The following is a 14,785-nucleotide window of genomic DNA, read 5'->3' on the forward strand; positions in this document are numbered from 1 at the left end:
CTTTTCTAATCCGTCATCAACATCTCAAGACTCGATCCGAAACAGGCGATGGAAACTACGAATTCGGAGTAGGGTAGGGATATAGGGAATTTCTAGTGGACCGGCCACAATTGGATGGAGATATTGAGACACTGCCCATCTGCTACAATGGGCTCCACCATGGCCATCATACCAATCGCAGACAGCGGCATTGGTAAACAGGCCCTCTCCGGTCCAAATCTACCTCCAATGAACTTAGCCAAAGGATTTATAAAGCATGGCTAATGAGAACGTACCGGCCCCTTTCCAATGCAGATAACGTAAGCAGCTTGAGCAAACAACATGCTGAAATCACAACTTTGCATTTCCTTGTTATGATTTATACAAAAATTTCACTCATTTATAAATTGTATTTGAATTTCCATCTCACATCGGGCAATGAGCCCTAAAGTTGAAATGAAAAAATTTTTATTAGTTAAAAGTTTCTCTATGCTCTCAGTCCAACCAGACTGAATACTCAAGCAGCAAGCAGAACTGGAAGCGTGATGGTTGGTAACATAAACAAAAAGGACCCACACGGATCATTGGAACGGGGACTGAGGAACTGTATCGGTGTATCAAAACTAGGCAAAGGTAATAGATGTGGCGTATGATTGAAGCAGAGAAAGTGCTTGCTCCGCGATAGCACGATTCCTTGCTTGTGTCACCCACTCAATGACGATTTCCTCTGCTTGGCTACCATGGACTCCTCCTTCCAGGGCATCTGCTGCTTCTGCAAGTTTTCCCTCTACCAAAAAGTTCTCTACTTTACTGATGACTGACTCAATGCCTGCTCCAGATTGATCTTCCTTCATCTGAAAAAAATGGAAAAGAAAGAATCAGAAGCACACTCAAGTTCACGATTAATATCTCACAGATTATATAAGTTCTATGATCAGTCAAGTAAATGATTCAATCATTCTAGACCCACAGGTAGCTACATTATTGCATTGGCAAACCGTCAGCAAATATGATAACCTCAGCATGACAGGATTAAGCAATCCACCAGCCCAATGACGAGATGCCAAGTTACCAGCCCAACAAATAACAACCAGATCGAAGAGGGTTTAACTCCAAATCCATATATAGTTTTTTATGTAACATTTACCATGGTAGATCACACACATCCCTTCTTTAAAGCATGATGCTGCTACAATATTTTACCTTTATTGAAGATGCAAAATGAGCTACAGCATGAGTGAGCATGCCACCGCCACCAGCTGGGATAAGGCTAAAATGCCGAAGGTTTCGCTTTAAGGAATCAAACTGCAACGAAAAGCTGTCTCTGAATCAGGTACTAAAGAGCAGTTCAAAAAACACATCTTTGAATCAAGAGGCATGTTAAGCATCAGCTTTTTGGAGTTTTGATAAACCAAAAGAAAACAGAAGGCTAAGCAAAAGTGGAAATCATGATTAATCAAGTGCCATCAATTAGTCTAACCTCACATATTCATGAAACAAGGGATAACCTCCAAAAATTCTATGCAATTGTCCAACAGGTTAGCATGCACACAATAGTAATGGACAGAATCACAGGAACATTTATCAGTGGCCATCACACGAAATGTCGAGAGGAAATGGTATGTGTTCATTGAAACAGTAAAATATCTTGCTGTCCCAGAAGGATACCGTACTCAGTGATACAGACAGGCATTGACTAGAACCAAATGACCTGATATTGGAATATTTCATTTGATGTTTAAGTTGGTAATGCTAACAATTTCATTCATGAATGTGCTTTTCCCGTGAAAGCACTTTTTATTCTTTAAAGATAGGATATGAACCTGATATATGCCTCTTGTGGATGGGGCAATAATGGATTCCATATCAACGATAAAAAGGTTATTGCTCATGCATATGGTTTGACCACAAAGCACCATGAAAGGTTGAACTGATAAACCTCTGAAAGGTGTTGTAATGTGATCCAGTCAGGGAGAAGGCTACATAAAAGTCACCATTTAAGATCCCTAGCCCTACTTAAGTACCCAAGATCTCTCCAATGCACAACCAACATGGGATTAAGTACATGCCTACATGAATCCTTACACGCTCATCCATTTAACCCTTGCATTCTCACTAGAAAAGGGTCCAATCAGAAAAATATTATGACCAGCATGTGTTAGCCATGCAAGGACCCACATTATGTTGCCCCTAGATGCACATGGACCTTGAGCTGGGCCTACTTTGATATCATTTGTAATGCCCCATGACATCAATAAAGAAGTGCTAACTAAAATATTATTACTTTGGATCCATATTGGTCTTAAGTACCAATGATCCTCCCAACATGCAACCTATGTGGGACCAAATACAGGTTCAGATGAGTCTGCGAAGCTTCCAGTTTAGCATGCCAGTAAAGCCTCTTGATGGTTGTACCAAAGGCATGGACTTGAAAATATAATAGCACTAAAGGAAAGGCCCTCGTTTGCTCACAATTGGAACTTCTGCAACACAAGAATGATGCTATATTAGCAAGTTCAAAACCATATCATCTTCTCATGGGATTTTCAGATCCCCTCATGACATAATCAACAAGCAAATGAATATATACCATTATTGTAATAAAAGACAAAATACAGATCAGCAAACACCTCTCAATTGACATACCGGTAATGTAGATCAATATCAATTGACCATCATAAAAAATTGTGCAGAGGAAAAGAAGAATAGAGAGATTACTAGTCTTCAAATAAATATAAATGACATAGAAAGTTCCATCACCAAGAAGTTCTATCACTGATTAAAATACAACAAATACGTGAAATCAGTTTTGCCAATAGTAGCTAAGACACACTTAACAGAAATCTACAAAAGCAGCAAATAAGCAGTAGCAAGAGCAATAAAAATGCAAGCTAAGCATCCATAAGTCTAGGAGAATAATCTGACTTGCCTTTTGATTCAATTGCATATGGGTACTTGAACCATAGTTTAATATTTCTTCTGGAAGAGATGTAAGTGCAAAATCTAGAAGAGATTCTTTGTCAATGCCTTCTAGAGACTTGCGCAGTGCAGCTACCTCTGCTTGAATTGGCAGACCTTTAGACAGAGCATCTTCCAAAGCAAGTGTACCCTGTATGGCTCTAACATTAGTGGAGTCAAATACATTTTTCACAGACAACCTGGAAGTTGTAATATTACAAATATAATAAATCAAAGCTTGAACATTTTAAGAAATTTTCAGGTAAACTGATACAAATATAAATCCAGTACATATTAACATAGAACGCACCAATGCAAGCTTGTGAACAGAGTGAGTCTGGCGGGCTTCTTCAGATCTTGCATAGAATGCCATGCACAAGGCATTGATCTACAAGAGCCAAAATACATAAATCACCCTACAAACTTTCCAAGAACATACCAAGGATACTGGTGATGGAATGAAAAAAGGGCATTCTAGCCTACAATTCATAAATGCATTTTAACAGGGAAAAATGGTGATACAAAAAAGAGTATTCGCATATGCCAATTGCAACAGCATAAAACACACATTAAGGTCTGCTTCAGCAATTTTTTCTATCTGGGATGCTTTCTCCTTTGAAATAGCTGCAGCTAATTCGGCGTTTGCCAACTCCTGAACTTTCTTAAGCTTCATATCAGTTTCTTCATCCTGCAAGAAGCAAAGAGTAAAGAGTTTTGTTTTACTTTTGCATCTGTAAAGAAATGGAAATTCAAGTAGTTTGTCAAAATAATTTAGCAATGCTTACCTTGTGTTTCAATTCCTCTCGAAGATTCTGTTCAGCATTTTCTTGAAGTGACTTTATTGTAGCTGCTGCCTTTGCCTTCTCTTTGTTTAACTCCTGAAACATAGTTTAACAAAACAAGGTAACATATTCTACCCAAACATGTTAATCGATCATTTTGATGATTTGATATACATACTCCCAAAATAATTCTTAAAACAGCATTTAAGTTTACCAATGGGTTATGGCAAAAGACTAACTGTAGATAGCTATTTACTCATATGTCTACGCCAGTATTGGGTTAAGCTCGAAACAAGCCATGGTGCCATATATCCGTGTTAAATACTTTAATTGATTAGAGGCTATCATAGTGGAACACATTTGAAATTTTGGAAGGAAAACATTATGAAAAATGGAAGTTTGACAACTTTTCCTTCTTTATTAGTATTATCTGTAACCATTCTTTTTGCATGATGGAAGAAATTTATGATGCAAGATACCTCCCTCCCTCAAACACACAAACGCATGAACATGCTAGTGTTCTGGTATCTTATTATCTTACATGCGGTCTTCATTGCATATGTATACAATTTAACTGGTCCATCATCAGTTTCTCCTCTACAAAATAGTTTGTAGGATTCCATGAATGTATTCATACCTAAAAGAAAACATTTCTGCTTTTACATTTTAATCTTTGCAATGTTTAGTTCAGAATATGCCGATGGACATTTACATGTACGTGTATATGTGTACATAGATGAACCTTTAATAGACAAAAAGCCACAAAGACATCGATCAGAATATTTCGAGTTGCCCAAATCTAATACATGTTTTAGGAGGATGTATAAGACACACACACACACACAGAGAGAGAGAGAGAGACTTATGGCAAGACTTATGACAATTTTAAGGACTTGTAAGAAACACAAAGAAACTTATGTACTAAATAAAGTCATTGCATTCTGCCTTGCCTCTCATCCCTCTCTAACTATATACAAGTAGTTTCAACACTATTTACAAAGGAGATGCCCATTTTGGAATGGCCTTGCCGATGCACATATTACAACAAATAAGAACCGTCTACAGTGAGCTAAGCCATGAAGAATTCCATTGGCTCACAAATTTCTACCTTTCTCCGTTGCACCTCTGCTCCTTAATGTCAGTAGCACCCCTTGTAATCAAACATTATAAAATCATGGCAGTGCAATTACTGAACCTCACTGTTCTAGTTGCATCACATGAAAAAGATAATTTGGTACAAAAATCACTGAAAGATGCAAAATTCATTAGCATCCCATGTACATTTAGATATTCAAAAATCAATGGTCAGAGACCATACCCTTTAGCATCGCTAAGTAGAATATGATTCAAATAATGCTCTAGAATAAAAACTTACAGAATAATATATGCATCACCCAAATTTTAATAGAAACAAGAGATTATCCAATGATAGGCCTTGAATGTCACTGTCCTAATGAACATTATCACGAATCAGTGGATAAATACTATAATATTATGATGTCTATGAGCTTTTCATTATAGTTTTCCCTGTTGCAGAGTAAACTAAGAGAAAACATCCTTGAACTGATAGAATTGTATAGCTCTACTTGTGATAAAGAGAGAGAGAAATGATGTGACAAGTTAATTATGTTGAAAGCTATAATATTGCAAGTATAGCACCATGACCAATAATAGGAATACAGACGTCTGTCAAAAGTGCATGAGTTTTTTTTGAGAACCATATAGTCACTGAACAACAATTGCTTTCTTACTATAGTGCATATTTTTATTTAGTATTTTCCCTATCTGCCATCTGAAACCAACTGAACACACTGTGATAATAAACATTATGCTAGGAGCATATTGCTATCCAACGACAAGTAACACTGATATAAGTAAACCTGTAAAATTATATCCAAGGGTAACACTAAAGAATTAAACAAAAGCATATCCATATGTAAAGAATCAGGAAGAAGAAAACTGCTATAACATTGCATTTTTTTTAAAGAAGAATGAAAGCCACAATGATCAAATGTGCAACATATATAAGAGAAACTAACATTTTACAAAATCAAGATCATAAATGTTCTAATACCTTTTCCAAAATTGCTGCCTCTTCAGCATACATAAGTTCTCTGGCCCTTGCATCCTTCAGATCCTTTTCATATTTTTCCTGAAGCGAAACAGATTGATTAAACAAAAAGAAAAAAAGAAAAATGACAGTACTTATGAAGTATGAAGAATATTAATCTCTCAATAAATCTCCCATTCTCCCATAAATGCTTGCGTTGCTTCCCCCTTCTGAACCAATTCTTAAAAGCAAAACATGTTCCTTGTTGCTTTTCAAGGAGGAAAAGGCTTTTGTTTCCTTATCTAAGCCTACACATTAGAGGGTGAGCCTTGGTGCAACAGTAAAGTTGATCCATCATGACTTGGAGGTCATGTGTTTGAAAAACACGAACAGCTTTTTCCACATGCAGGGGTAAGGCAGCATCCATCTAACCCTCCTTAGGCCCCACATTGGCAAGGGCCTGGTGCACCAGGCCATTATCTGAGCCGACATATTAGTTTGGTGCTGTGAATCATTTCTTTCAAAAATATGATATGATGGATACATATAAAGGCACGTACAAAATAACTGAATGGAATGTCACTTTGACATCAATATGAACGTGATCTTTTGGTGTGGTTCTTGCAAATTGGCATATATATTTAAAGGCGCAATATGGATCATTGATCAATGGAGAACTTCATAAAGCAACAAGATCACTAAAACATATACATCCCTTTAAGAAAGAAAAAATATCTACCATTAAAAGATCAACTAACTGCATCATTCAGAAACAAAAGAGTTCGAACAAAATTATTGACTGATTTCAGATCACTAGATTATTGAGAAAGAAAGGTAATGTGATTTCTTACCTAGAAAAATATCAAAACAAAAAATGAATAGAGGACTTCTATAGTTTAATTGTGTAACGTAGAGGCAACATGAAATTGATCTGGAAAAAGTGCATTGGTCAAAACAAAATTTAAGGTAAGAAACTATGGGTTTTAGAGGCATTCTACATTATGGTAACACCAAACAAAAGAGACAGTGGAGTTTGAACAAAAATCATTCTGAATAGATTATGATCAGTAGCTTGGAAGGAAATGTAGTAATTTATGATTTTTAAATTAACTAAATATCAAAGCAAAGAACACACTAAAGGAATTCAATCATTAAATTGTGTCATGCAGAAGCAATACATATTTATTCTAGGAAAATGTATCCATATTTTTTTCAAAAAAAAAAATATGAAAAAAAAAAACCTAAAGAAAGTTTGATATAGTTTTTTATCATTTTTCAGTAATATATTATGTATCATTATTTGGATATCTTTTTCTTATCGGATGAGTTGTGTTTTATACTTTCCTTTGCATGCGCCATACCATCATTGCTAGAGAAAGTCCACATAATACTGAAACAGATGATCGCACAGAAAGACAGATGAGCAACAAGAATTTAGATTTGCAAATAAGTTCAAAGGATCATGCAAGAAACCTAACCTTGAGCTTCCTTTTCTCTTCAGCAAAGATATAAGCATCTGATTCAGCTTGCTTTCTTTCAGCAGAATGAATAGCATCTATTAAATCAAGTATTATTTTTCCATGTTCAGAAGTTTTCTGGTCCTCCGGTTTTTCACTTGTGGCAACTGAAGCCTTCATCATCAAAAAAAAAAAGTAAGCAAGAGCTTTTTGAAAGGCAAAAATGATGTGCACTAAGCATCAAAACAGTAGAAAACACATGTAGAATGGTAAAAGTTCTTGCCATGAAATAACCTCTTTATTCTTAGAAAACATTGCTAAGGCATCTGCACCCTCTTTTCTGGAAATGTCAGGGTTCACTTCATCTTGAAGAGAATATGATTGGGAGAGGGGTGTCGGGGCCTCTGTTTCAGCATTTAGTGAAGTCTGCAAGGAGGCAACTAAATTTATCAATTCAAACAGGGAATGGGCCAAAGTGTGGATTCTAATAACCAGGTGAACCATTGAATGACAAAGTTATCCAGGACCATGCTTTCTGTGTTAAGATAGTAATTATTTAAGGCATTGCGCATGAAACTACGCTCTTAGAATTAAGGTTCTGCAGACATGATCACAAACCACAAGCATCTGGTGTCCTGTATACTGGAAGCAAGTTAGGTGTGGTACAATGAAGTGGATCTTTTAATAAAAATTAATAAAAAAAATTTGGAAAGCAGCTGCAAGGACAAGTTCCAATGAGATTCGGAAGCGCATGTCCAACCCTAACCTGAAGATTCTTGCTACAAAGTTCAGGTATTTCAGCTGTATATCTACCATCTACCATATATAATTGAAACTCCTGGAGTCAACATGCATAGCTGGCCTCTAGTTGTGAAGCCTATGGCCCATGCCGACACTTAGAGAGAGACAAAGAGAGAGAGCACTCCCCTTCTTAGAAAAATATGTGCAATAAGGCATCTTTTTTTCTCCTTTTTAAATAAAGTGGGGCCACATCATTGGGGAGTTGCACTGACTAAAGAGAGAGCCTGATTCCCCATCTCACTCTCTCCTTATTAGAATATACAATGCTGAAACCAGACTCCATAACATGAAACTGACATGGGGTCCAAATTTTAAATATAAGAGAGGAAAAGAGAATCATCAGTGCACCTGACCCATTCCCTGAACTAGCCTAATTGGTATTTTCATGTTCTCAGCCAAGATCGACGCTGTAGAAGTTCTATGAAGAGGCCTTTGAGTTCCTATAGACCTCCATGTTGGCTAAATAATATATAGATTGCTTAGTAATAAGTGCTCGATTAAACCCTACTCCCCACTATCTTTGCTCATCAATTTGGTCTCATCCAAGATATCCCTTGTCCGCCCCTCTACTCTTGGAATGCATCAGTTGTTGATCGGCTCCTTATTTCTGAGCCACATTGGATCACACAGGTTGACTTTTTCCACATGCAGCCATGCCTAGATTACTACTTTGTCCCCCTTGACCTTCAGCCTAGCATAACTGGAGAATTTCTAAGTTGGTCTGAAGGCTCACATAACTAATATTCGCATGAACATGCTTCCACCATCTTGGTCCATATCAATGTCAACACTCCTCTTGACTCAGTATCAAATATGCCCTCTGGTTCGCACCCAACTGCCGATGAGTCTCCACCCTCAGTCAAGGGCGCCGGTTTTTCTCTTTGACTGAAATGAGTAAGTGTTTCTGCAGAACAATTTCTGACTGATCCTTATCTCTGCAGCCCCTTCAATTCCTCATGTTCAGCTAGTGTTGAAGACCAAAATTCCTGCACCAAAGAAGATAAAGGCTGCAGTTCACAAGCCCAGGTTCGTTTCTCTTCGACGAGGCAGAAGAATAAGCCACCACTCACGGCTGGGGCAGCGTCTATGAAGCCCGCCGTAGTACCAGACTACCAAAGACTCCAAAGGGGGGTCATTGGATGCTTCTAATCTGTCGATATGGCAGACATAGCATAGGCTGAATCTTCAAGAAACTTGGCCTCGTCAACTGAGTTGACTCCTTGCCCTCAGTTTCCACCTTCTGATTGCCCCCAAAAACTGTCAATACCAAGGCCTTCAGTCCTCATGACTGATGTAGCTGGCACTTATCAGCCTGATGATTATGAAATTCTAACTACTTCGAAAATCTCAATACATCTAAACTTTTTTTTTATAATAAAATTGAACTTTCAATATAATTATTATAATTATAAATTTAAAAAATTGATAAACAGATCATAAGTGCCTATATCTTTAAGATTTTTTATTTATACACCTCATGTGGATAGCACTTGCCAGAAGCTATACTTCTTAAGTGTGACTGGCATGTCACTGTATGTTATTGAAAATTGGAATTCCTCAACACAACAAAAATGGCTACCCCATTGATCATTCTTACTGAAACTCAAACTAATCACAATCATCAGATAGAGAATTGCCTAAAAGGGGTTACATGAGTATACCAGCATCATCAAGAAAAAAAACATGGCCTAGTCTTCTCGTAACCTCCCATTTAGGAAGCTAAAAATGCAATAACAGATTATCTATTCAGGTGCATATGAGTTCTTATAAATGCAAGGTGGGTAAAGAAAATAAATTAGTGCCTAGATTCAAGGATGTATCGATTTTAAATAAAAACATATCAAACATTAACTAGCACTTACGGAATCAGCAAGATTATGCAAGCGTCATATACATGTGAGGCATATGAGACAAAACCCATATGAGTAATTGAGCGCATGTGAAAGGAAGCATGACTGTTGCGATACATCTGGTTAAAGGTTAACTTTTCTATCGTTTTTGTAGCTCGATGACTACTTAGTAACTTTTGGCTAGTGCACTCATCTTGTTTCTCCCTCTCTTGGATAGGAAGGACAGAAAGAGACCGGTGAGTTTACTACAGTTTGAAGTTATCTAATAATAGTATGTTATTTGGCAAGTCAAGATAAATGGAATAAATGGACATAATGTTGCACATGAGATCCACATTCACCATGCCAAGGAATTGGTATCAGATATACTAGAGATATAAAAGCAGCAAGACGATATAACTTTCTACAAAATTATGACTTCCCAAGGAACTACAGAAGAAAGCATACACCTTAAGCCAGCGACTATCATAACTAGAAATGAAACTGAAAAATGACACAAAGTACGCCCCTATCAAAGTGATACAAAAAGATATCTGCAGCCAATTTGACTTTTTAGGTTGCAATTCATAAGATATGGATGTACTTCCTTGTATCAAACCTTGCCCTCTTCCCTCTTTGTCTGGATTTATTTCCTAAGTCTTATGAGAACTTGGAGAGTTGCTTCCTGATTGCAGGAACTTAACTTGCATAACTGAGTCTCCTTACACAAAAATTGACCTTTCATGTTTCATTCAAGCCAAAATCCTACCCAAGATTACCTTTCAATTTTCATGGTAGATGGAAGAAAATGTCGAGACACAGCTACCAAATGTTCTCAGCAGAAATCAATATTACTTTAATGATTTGATCCATCAAAGCAAACCAGGGATAAGCTTGTTAGAACCATTAGATAAGGTTAAGATAGAATAATCTATTTAGCCTTCATAGTACACAGCAACAATCAAAGCAACTCTCATGAATGTTAGGATGATGACATCAATTCAAGGAAAGAATCACATAGTAAAGGCACAAGGCAGTTTACACCTTAAATGGTTTTTATTGAACACCCTGGAAGCGGAAATTATGTCAGAAGAGTAACAAAACTTCAAAACATGGTTAAAGCAAGAAAGACAACAGAAACAAGGTAAATCTAATGAAAAAGTTACTAGCTGAACAAGTTCGTACCTTTGGCATTTCCGATGAATTATCACGATCAGAAGTGGCTACATTTGTAGTAGCTTCCTTGAGAACATCAACTGAACTGCTAATTTCTACATTTTGGTCCACAGAGGCTTCACTTGTCTTCTGTTCCACACTGGCTTCTGTTTGAGCCATAGGCTTATCTATGTTCTGAATGTCTTCATGCTGTATTTCTGAATCAACTAATTGCCCACCTAGGACTGAAACAGCCTCCTGAGAATGGCTAACTGATTCATTCTGTTTGGCAGACAGAGAATCCTCTGCAGGTGCTATCTCTGCAACTTCCCTCTTGATCTCCGAATCCTTAGAATGGCCAGGTTCATCATGCTTCTCAACAATCTCCATGTCAGGTTTTAATGTGTTCAGTTTTTCATTATTTGGAAGAACTGTTTGTTCAGCAGAATGCTTGAGACTCTCTAAGGTTCCCACATTGTTTAGCTTACTAGAATTGGGAGAAGATGGTTTATCTGGAAGTTTAATATCTACAAAGCCAATTTTGTAAGCTGTGATAACAGCAGCACCAACAACAACACTACCAAGGACAATTTTTGAGATATGGTTCCCTGAATTAGGAGTTTCTTTTGCAGGAGCAGGTCTCTGTGTTGAACTTTGGTGAGAAGCATTTGAGTATTCATATCTTGAAGAAAGTAAAAAGGGCATCTGCTCTCCATGATAACAAGGATGAGTTAAGTTGATAATACATGAAACTGCATTAGCAGATATCTTATTAATAAAGAAACAAAAATAACTAAACAAAAGAAAGATATGACGAGTAACCAGCAAAAGCACTGAACGGATTCTGCCATCATGTATGACAGTTAATTGTGAAACAGGCAATAAGCTATTACGATAGTAATTTTGGACGTTCGCCATTTTTTTGCAAGTCCATCCATCAAATCCAAAGAACCCTTGCGCCCAGTTTCTACTAAACATCCACCAGAATGTATTTGTAACTATACAACTTAAGCACCCACCAATCAGCAAATATACCATGACATGCAGGGTACATGCCCAAGATTTACACAGAAATGGTTAGCTCTTAGTTTTCCCCGAAATTCAATACAAATTTTTAGTGCTTCTTGTTGCACTATGTGTTACTGATCAATGAAAAGACAATTGGAGAAAACTCCCCGATTATATGCCCAAGATTTACATGTTAGTGGTTAGCACTTATTCACGAAGTTTAAAGCATGTTTTTTATTGCTTCTGGTCACAATGTGTTTGAAACTGAGTGCTTCTATAGTTCTATATCCTTGTATATTTCATTGTAGAAAACTTTCACTTAAGGCCATGATGACATCTATTTGGATGCAATGTCACCAAAATTCTAGCTTAACCACTCATTGTCATGGCCCAAACCTATCCTTCATACTTCCAACATCCCATCACCTTCACTTAAACCATCACATATGACTTAAACCCCAAACCACCTCCATCATGCTTTTCTATAAAGCCTCAACATTGTCATAACCTTCTCTAGATTGTGATCTTTTGATTCCCACCGATCTATGGGCTTAACCCATTACAATCTGTAAATATATCCCAACATGCTCTTCATTTCAGTCAACCATCATTGGCATCACAGTCCGTAATCCCCTTTGATACAATGTTGGTAAATCTACAATTCAGTTCAAAGATCTCTTGATATCATTCTTTACCTCCATTCAGTCACTCCATGCCTGAGCAAGAAAATGCCTAGGGAACCCAATAAGTCTTCTATACAGTCCTCATTTATCAATCTAATATACCACCAAGCAGCCCAAGAACTGTTGCATGGCATAGAATACCTGTCTACAATGATGAGTCTACAACCAACAGGTCGATATCAGAGATACAACAATGTTGATGGATAAACCAAAGGATGCTTTGGAAAGCTTATAGGATAGGATATGGAGGAAAAATTATTGATATTTGCATGCACACAAACAGCCAAGAGATGCCCTCATAATGCAAGAGGCTTAATTTTTAAGAAGGCCTAGCAGCAAGTTGAGAGAAAGGTAACATCATAGAGCATCAAAAGGAAATGTCAATACTTGGTCTAGATTAGAACAAATAATGAAGAGAGGTTCTCATATACAAACCCTTACAAATGGGTTAAGAATTGTTAGTTTTGGTTATGTTATGCATCCTATGACACCAATTCAGGGATGTGCATGTCAAACAACAAAGCACAATAGGTTAAGGCATGAACAGCCTCCTATAGGGAATCACTTCAATGCCCACCTATTAATTAAACGATATTTTGCCTCCATATTGGCAACTATAGAATGTCTTTGCATAAGGATAACAGAGTATAGAGCGTGTAAACCCCTTCATAGTACCATATTCAGTTTGATTACTTGTAAATTTGTTATGATACGCACATATGGCTATTTTGCCATGTAAATCCCTTCATACAAACTATGCACCTCCTTCATATATTATAAACCAAACTTTGGTTCCACACTTGTACAACATATGCTACGCCCCATATGTTATTTTTTCTGCAGCAACAACCACTCTTTATTAGCTACTGAACATGACAGGATGATAATCCCAGCAATAAACTTACACATTCACTTCTTTACAGTTATGGTATAAGTGGACTCTTTGTTGCACATGTAAAATTGAAGCTTAGATGATCGTAACTAAATCCATGAAATTTAAAAAATATTAGCTGCTCAAGATACTTGATAGAATTATACAGTTTTCATACATTCATTCTCCACAAAACTAGATAAGCTAACTCTAGAATCATTATAGTTTTACAGATCTTTGTACAACACCCTTCAGAGATTACTTTTCTTTACCAAACTCATCTGTGATTCTTTCATAAACTCCACACAAATTACTCAGCCCAAAAACCTGCCTAGTCAAAGTATCAATGCTCAAAAGAAGATCAAGAAGCAAAAGAGTAATCAAGAAAAGGGCATGCACCTGGGCTATGGTTGTCCGAGGGTTCCTCTTGATGGATTCGCCCGATGAGAGCTTCCAAATGCACCTATAGTGATGGCACGAAATTATCCATAAATTACAAAAGGAACAAAGAAAATTAAAAACTCTGATTTCAAGAGAAGTACAAAAGTCCACCACTGCATGCATTAAAATAGCATCATCTGCAACAAAACCCATCTAACTTCTTCCAAAATATTTAATGGCAACAATAACACGAGAACCGTAAAGCATCAAGATTTGAAGGCAATAATCGAATTAAAACCCCAGAAACCCCAAAGGATCGAGATTGGATCCCAAGCAGAGGAAAGATAGATCGAAATACCTTCGCAGCATTGCGGAGAAGTGATAACGAGACTTCGGATTCGAAGAAGGGAAGGGATCCGAGGTCTTGATCTCGTTCCTGCTCTTCCTCTCTTCTTGGATTCTTTCCGTCTCTTCGTTCTCCGACCACCGCTTCGCGCGGAGAGAGAGGGGGGTTGGGGGAAGCGAAAGGAGGAGGCGGACTCTCTCGGCGGTTTTATTAAACGAGGCTTTCGGGCAGCCTGAGGGGCCGACATCGGCGCTTCGCTTAGCCTATTCCAAGGGAATCGGCAGGGAAACGGGAAGAGAGCCGAACAGATATTTGTCGCTACAGATGCCAAATGGCCCGAGGCCCGGACCTAGCCCAGTAGGGAATGAGGATGTGTGGGATTAGGGGAAAATTTACTTTAGAATCAACAATTGGAGTTGCCGAGTGGCATGTAATGACGTAAACTATGGATGTGTGCTACCAGTTTTAAGATGTCTATAAGGAAA

General features: G+C 37.5%; 1 protein-coding gene across 2 annotated transcripts; it reads right to left on the reverse strand.

The window, feature by feature from the left end:
• Positions 1-322: 322 nt before the first annotated feature.
• On the reverse strand, positions 323-14,536 carry LOC105033006 (MICOS complex subunit MIC60, mitochondrial). Of its 2 annotated transcripts, none has more exons than XM_010907620.4 (12): positions 14,313-14,536; positions 13,973-14,036; positions 11,042-11,716; positions 7,521-7,652; positions 7,248-7,400; positions 5,794-5,871; positions 3,723-3,815; positions 3,506-3,625; positions 3,248-3,325; positions 2,909-3,088; positions 1,183-1,284; positions 323-833 (listed from the first exon to the last, which is right to left on the reverse strand). In XM_010907620.4, exons 1-12 carry the CDS (start codon positions 14,321-14,323, stop codon positions 603-605), a joined length of 1,917 nt encoding a protein of 638 aa, XP_010905922.1. In that variant the 5' UTR covers positions 14,324-14,536; the 3' UTR covers positions 323-602. The 2 variants fall into 2 exon arrangements, with proteins under 2 accessions (XP_010905922.1, XP_010905923.1); XM_010907621.3 differs by having other exon boundaries at positions 11,042-11,763; positions 14,313-14,503.
• Between the last annotated feature and the right edge of the window lie 249 nt (positions 14,537-14,785).

This window comes from Elaeis guineensis, chromosome 13 (assembly GCF_000442705.2).
Source record: "Elaeis guineensis isolate ETL-2024a chromosome 13, EG11, whole genome shotgun sequence".
NCBI lineage: Eukaryota > Viridiplantae > Streptophyta > Magnoliopsida > Arecales > Arecaceae > Elaeis > Elaeis guineensis.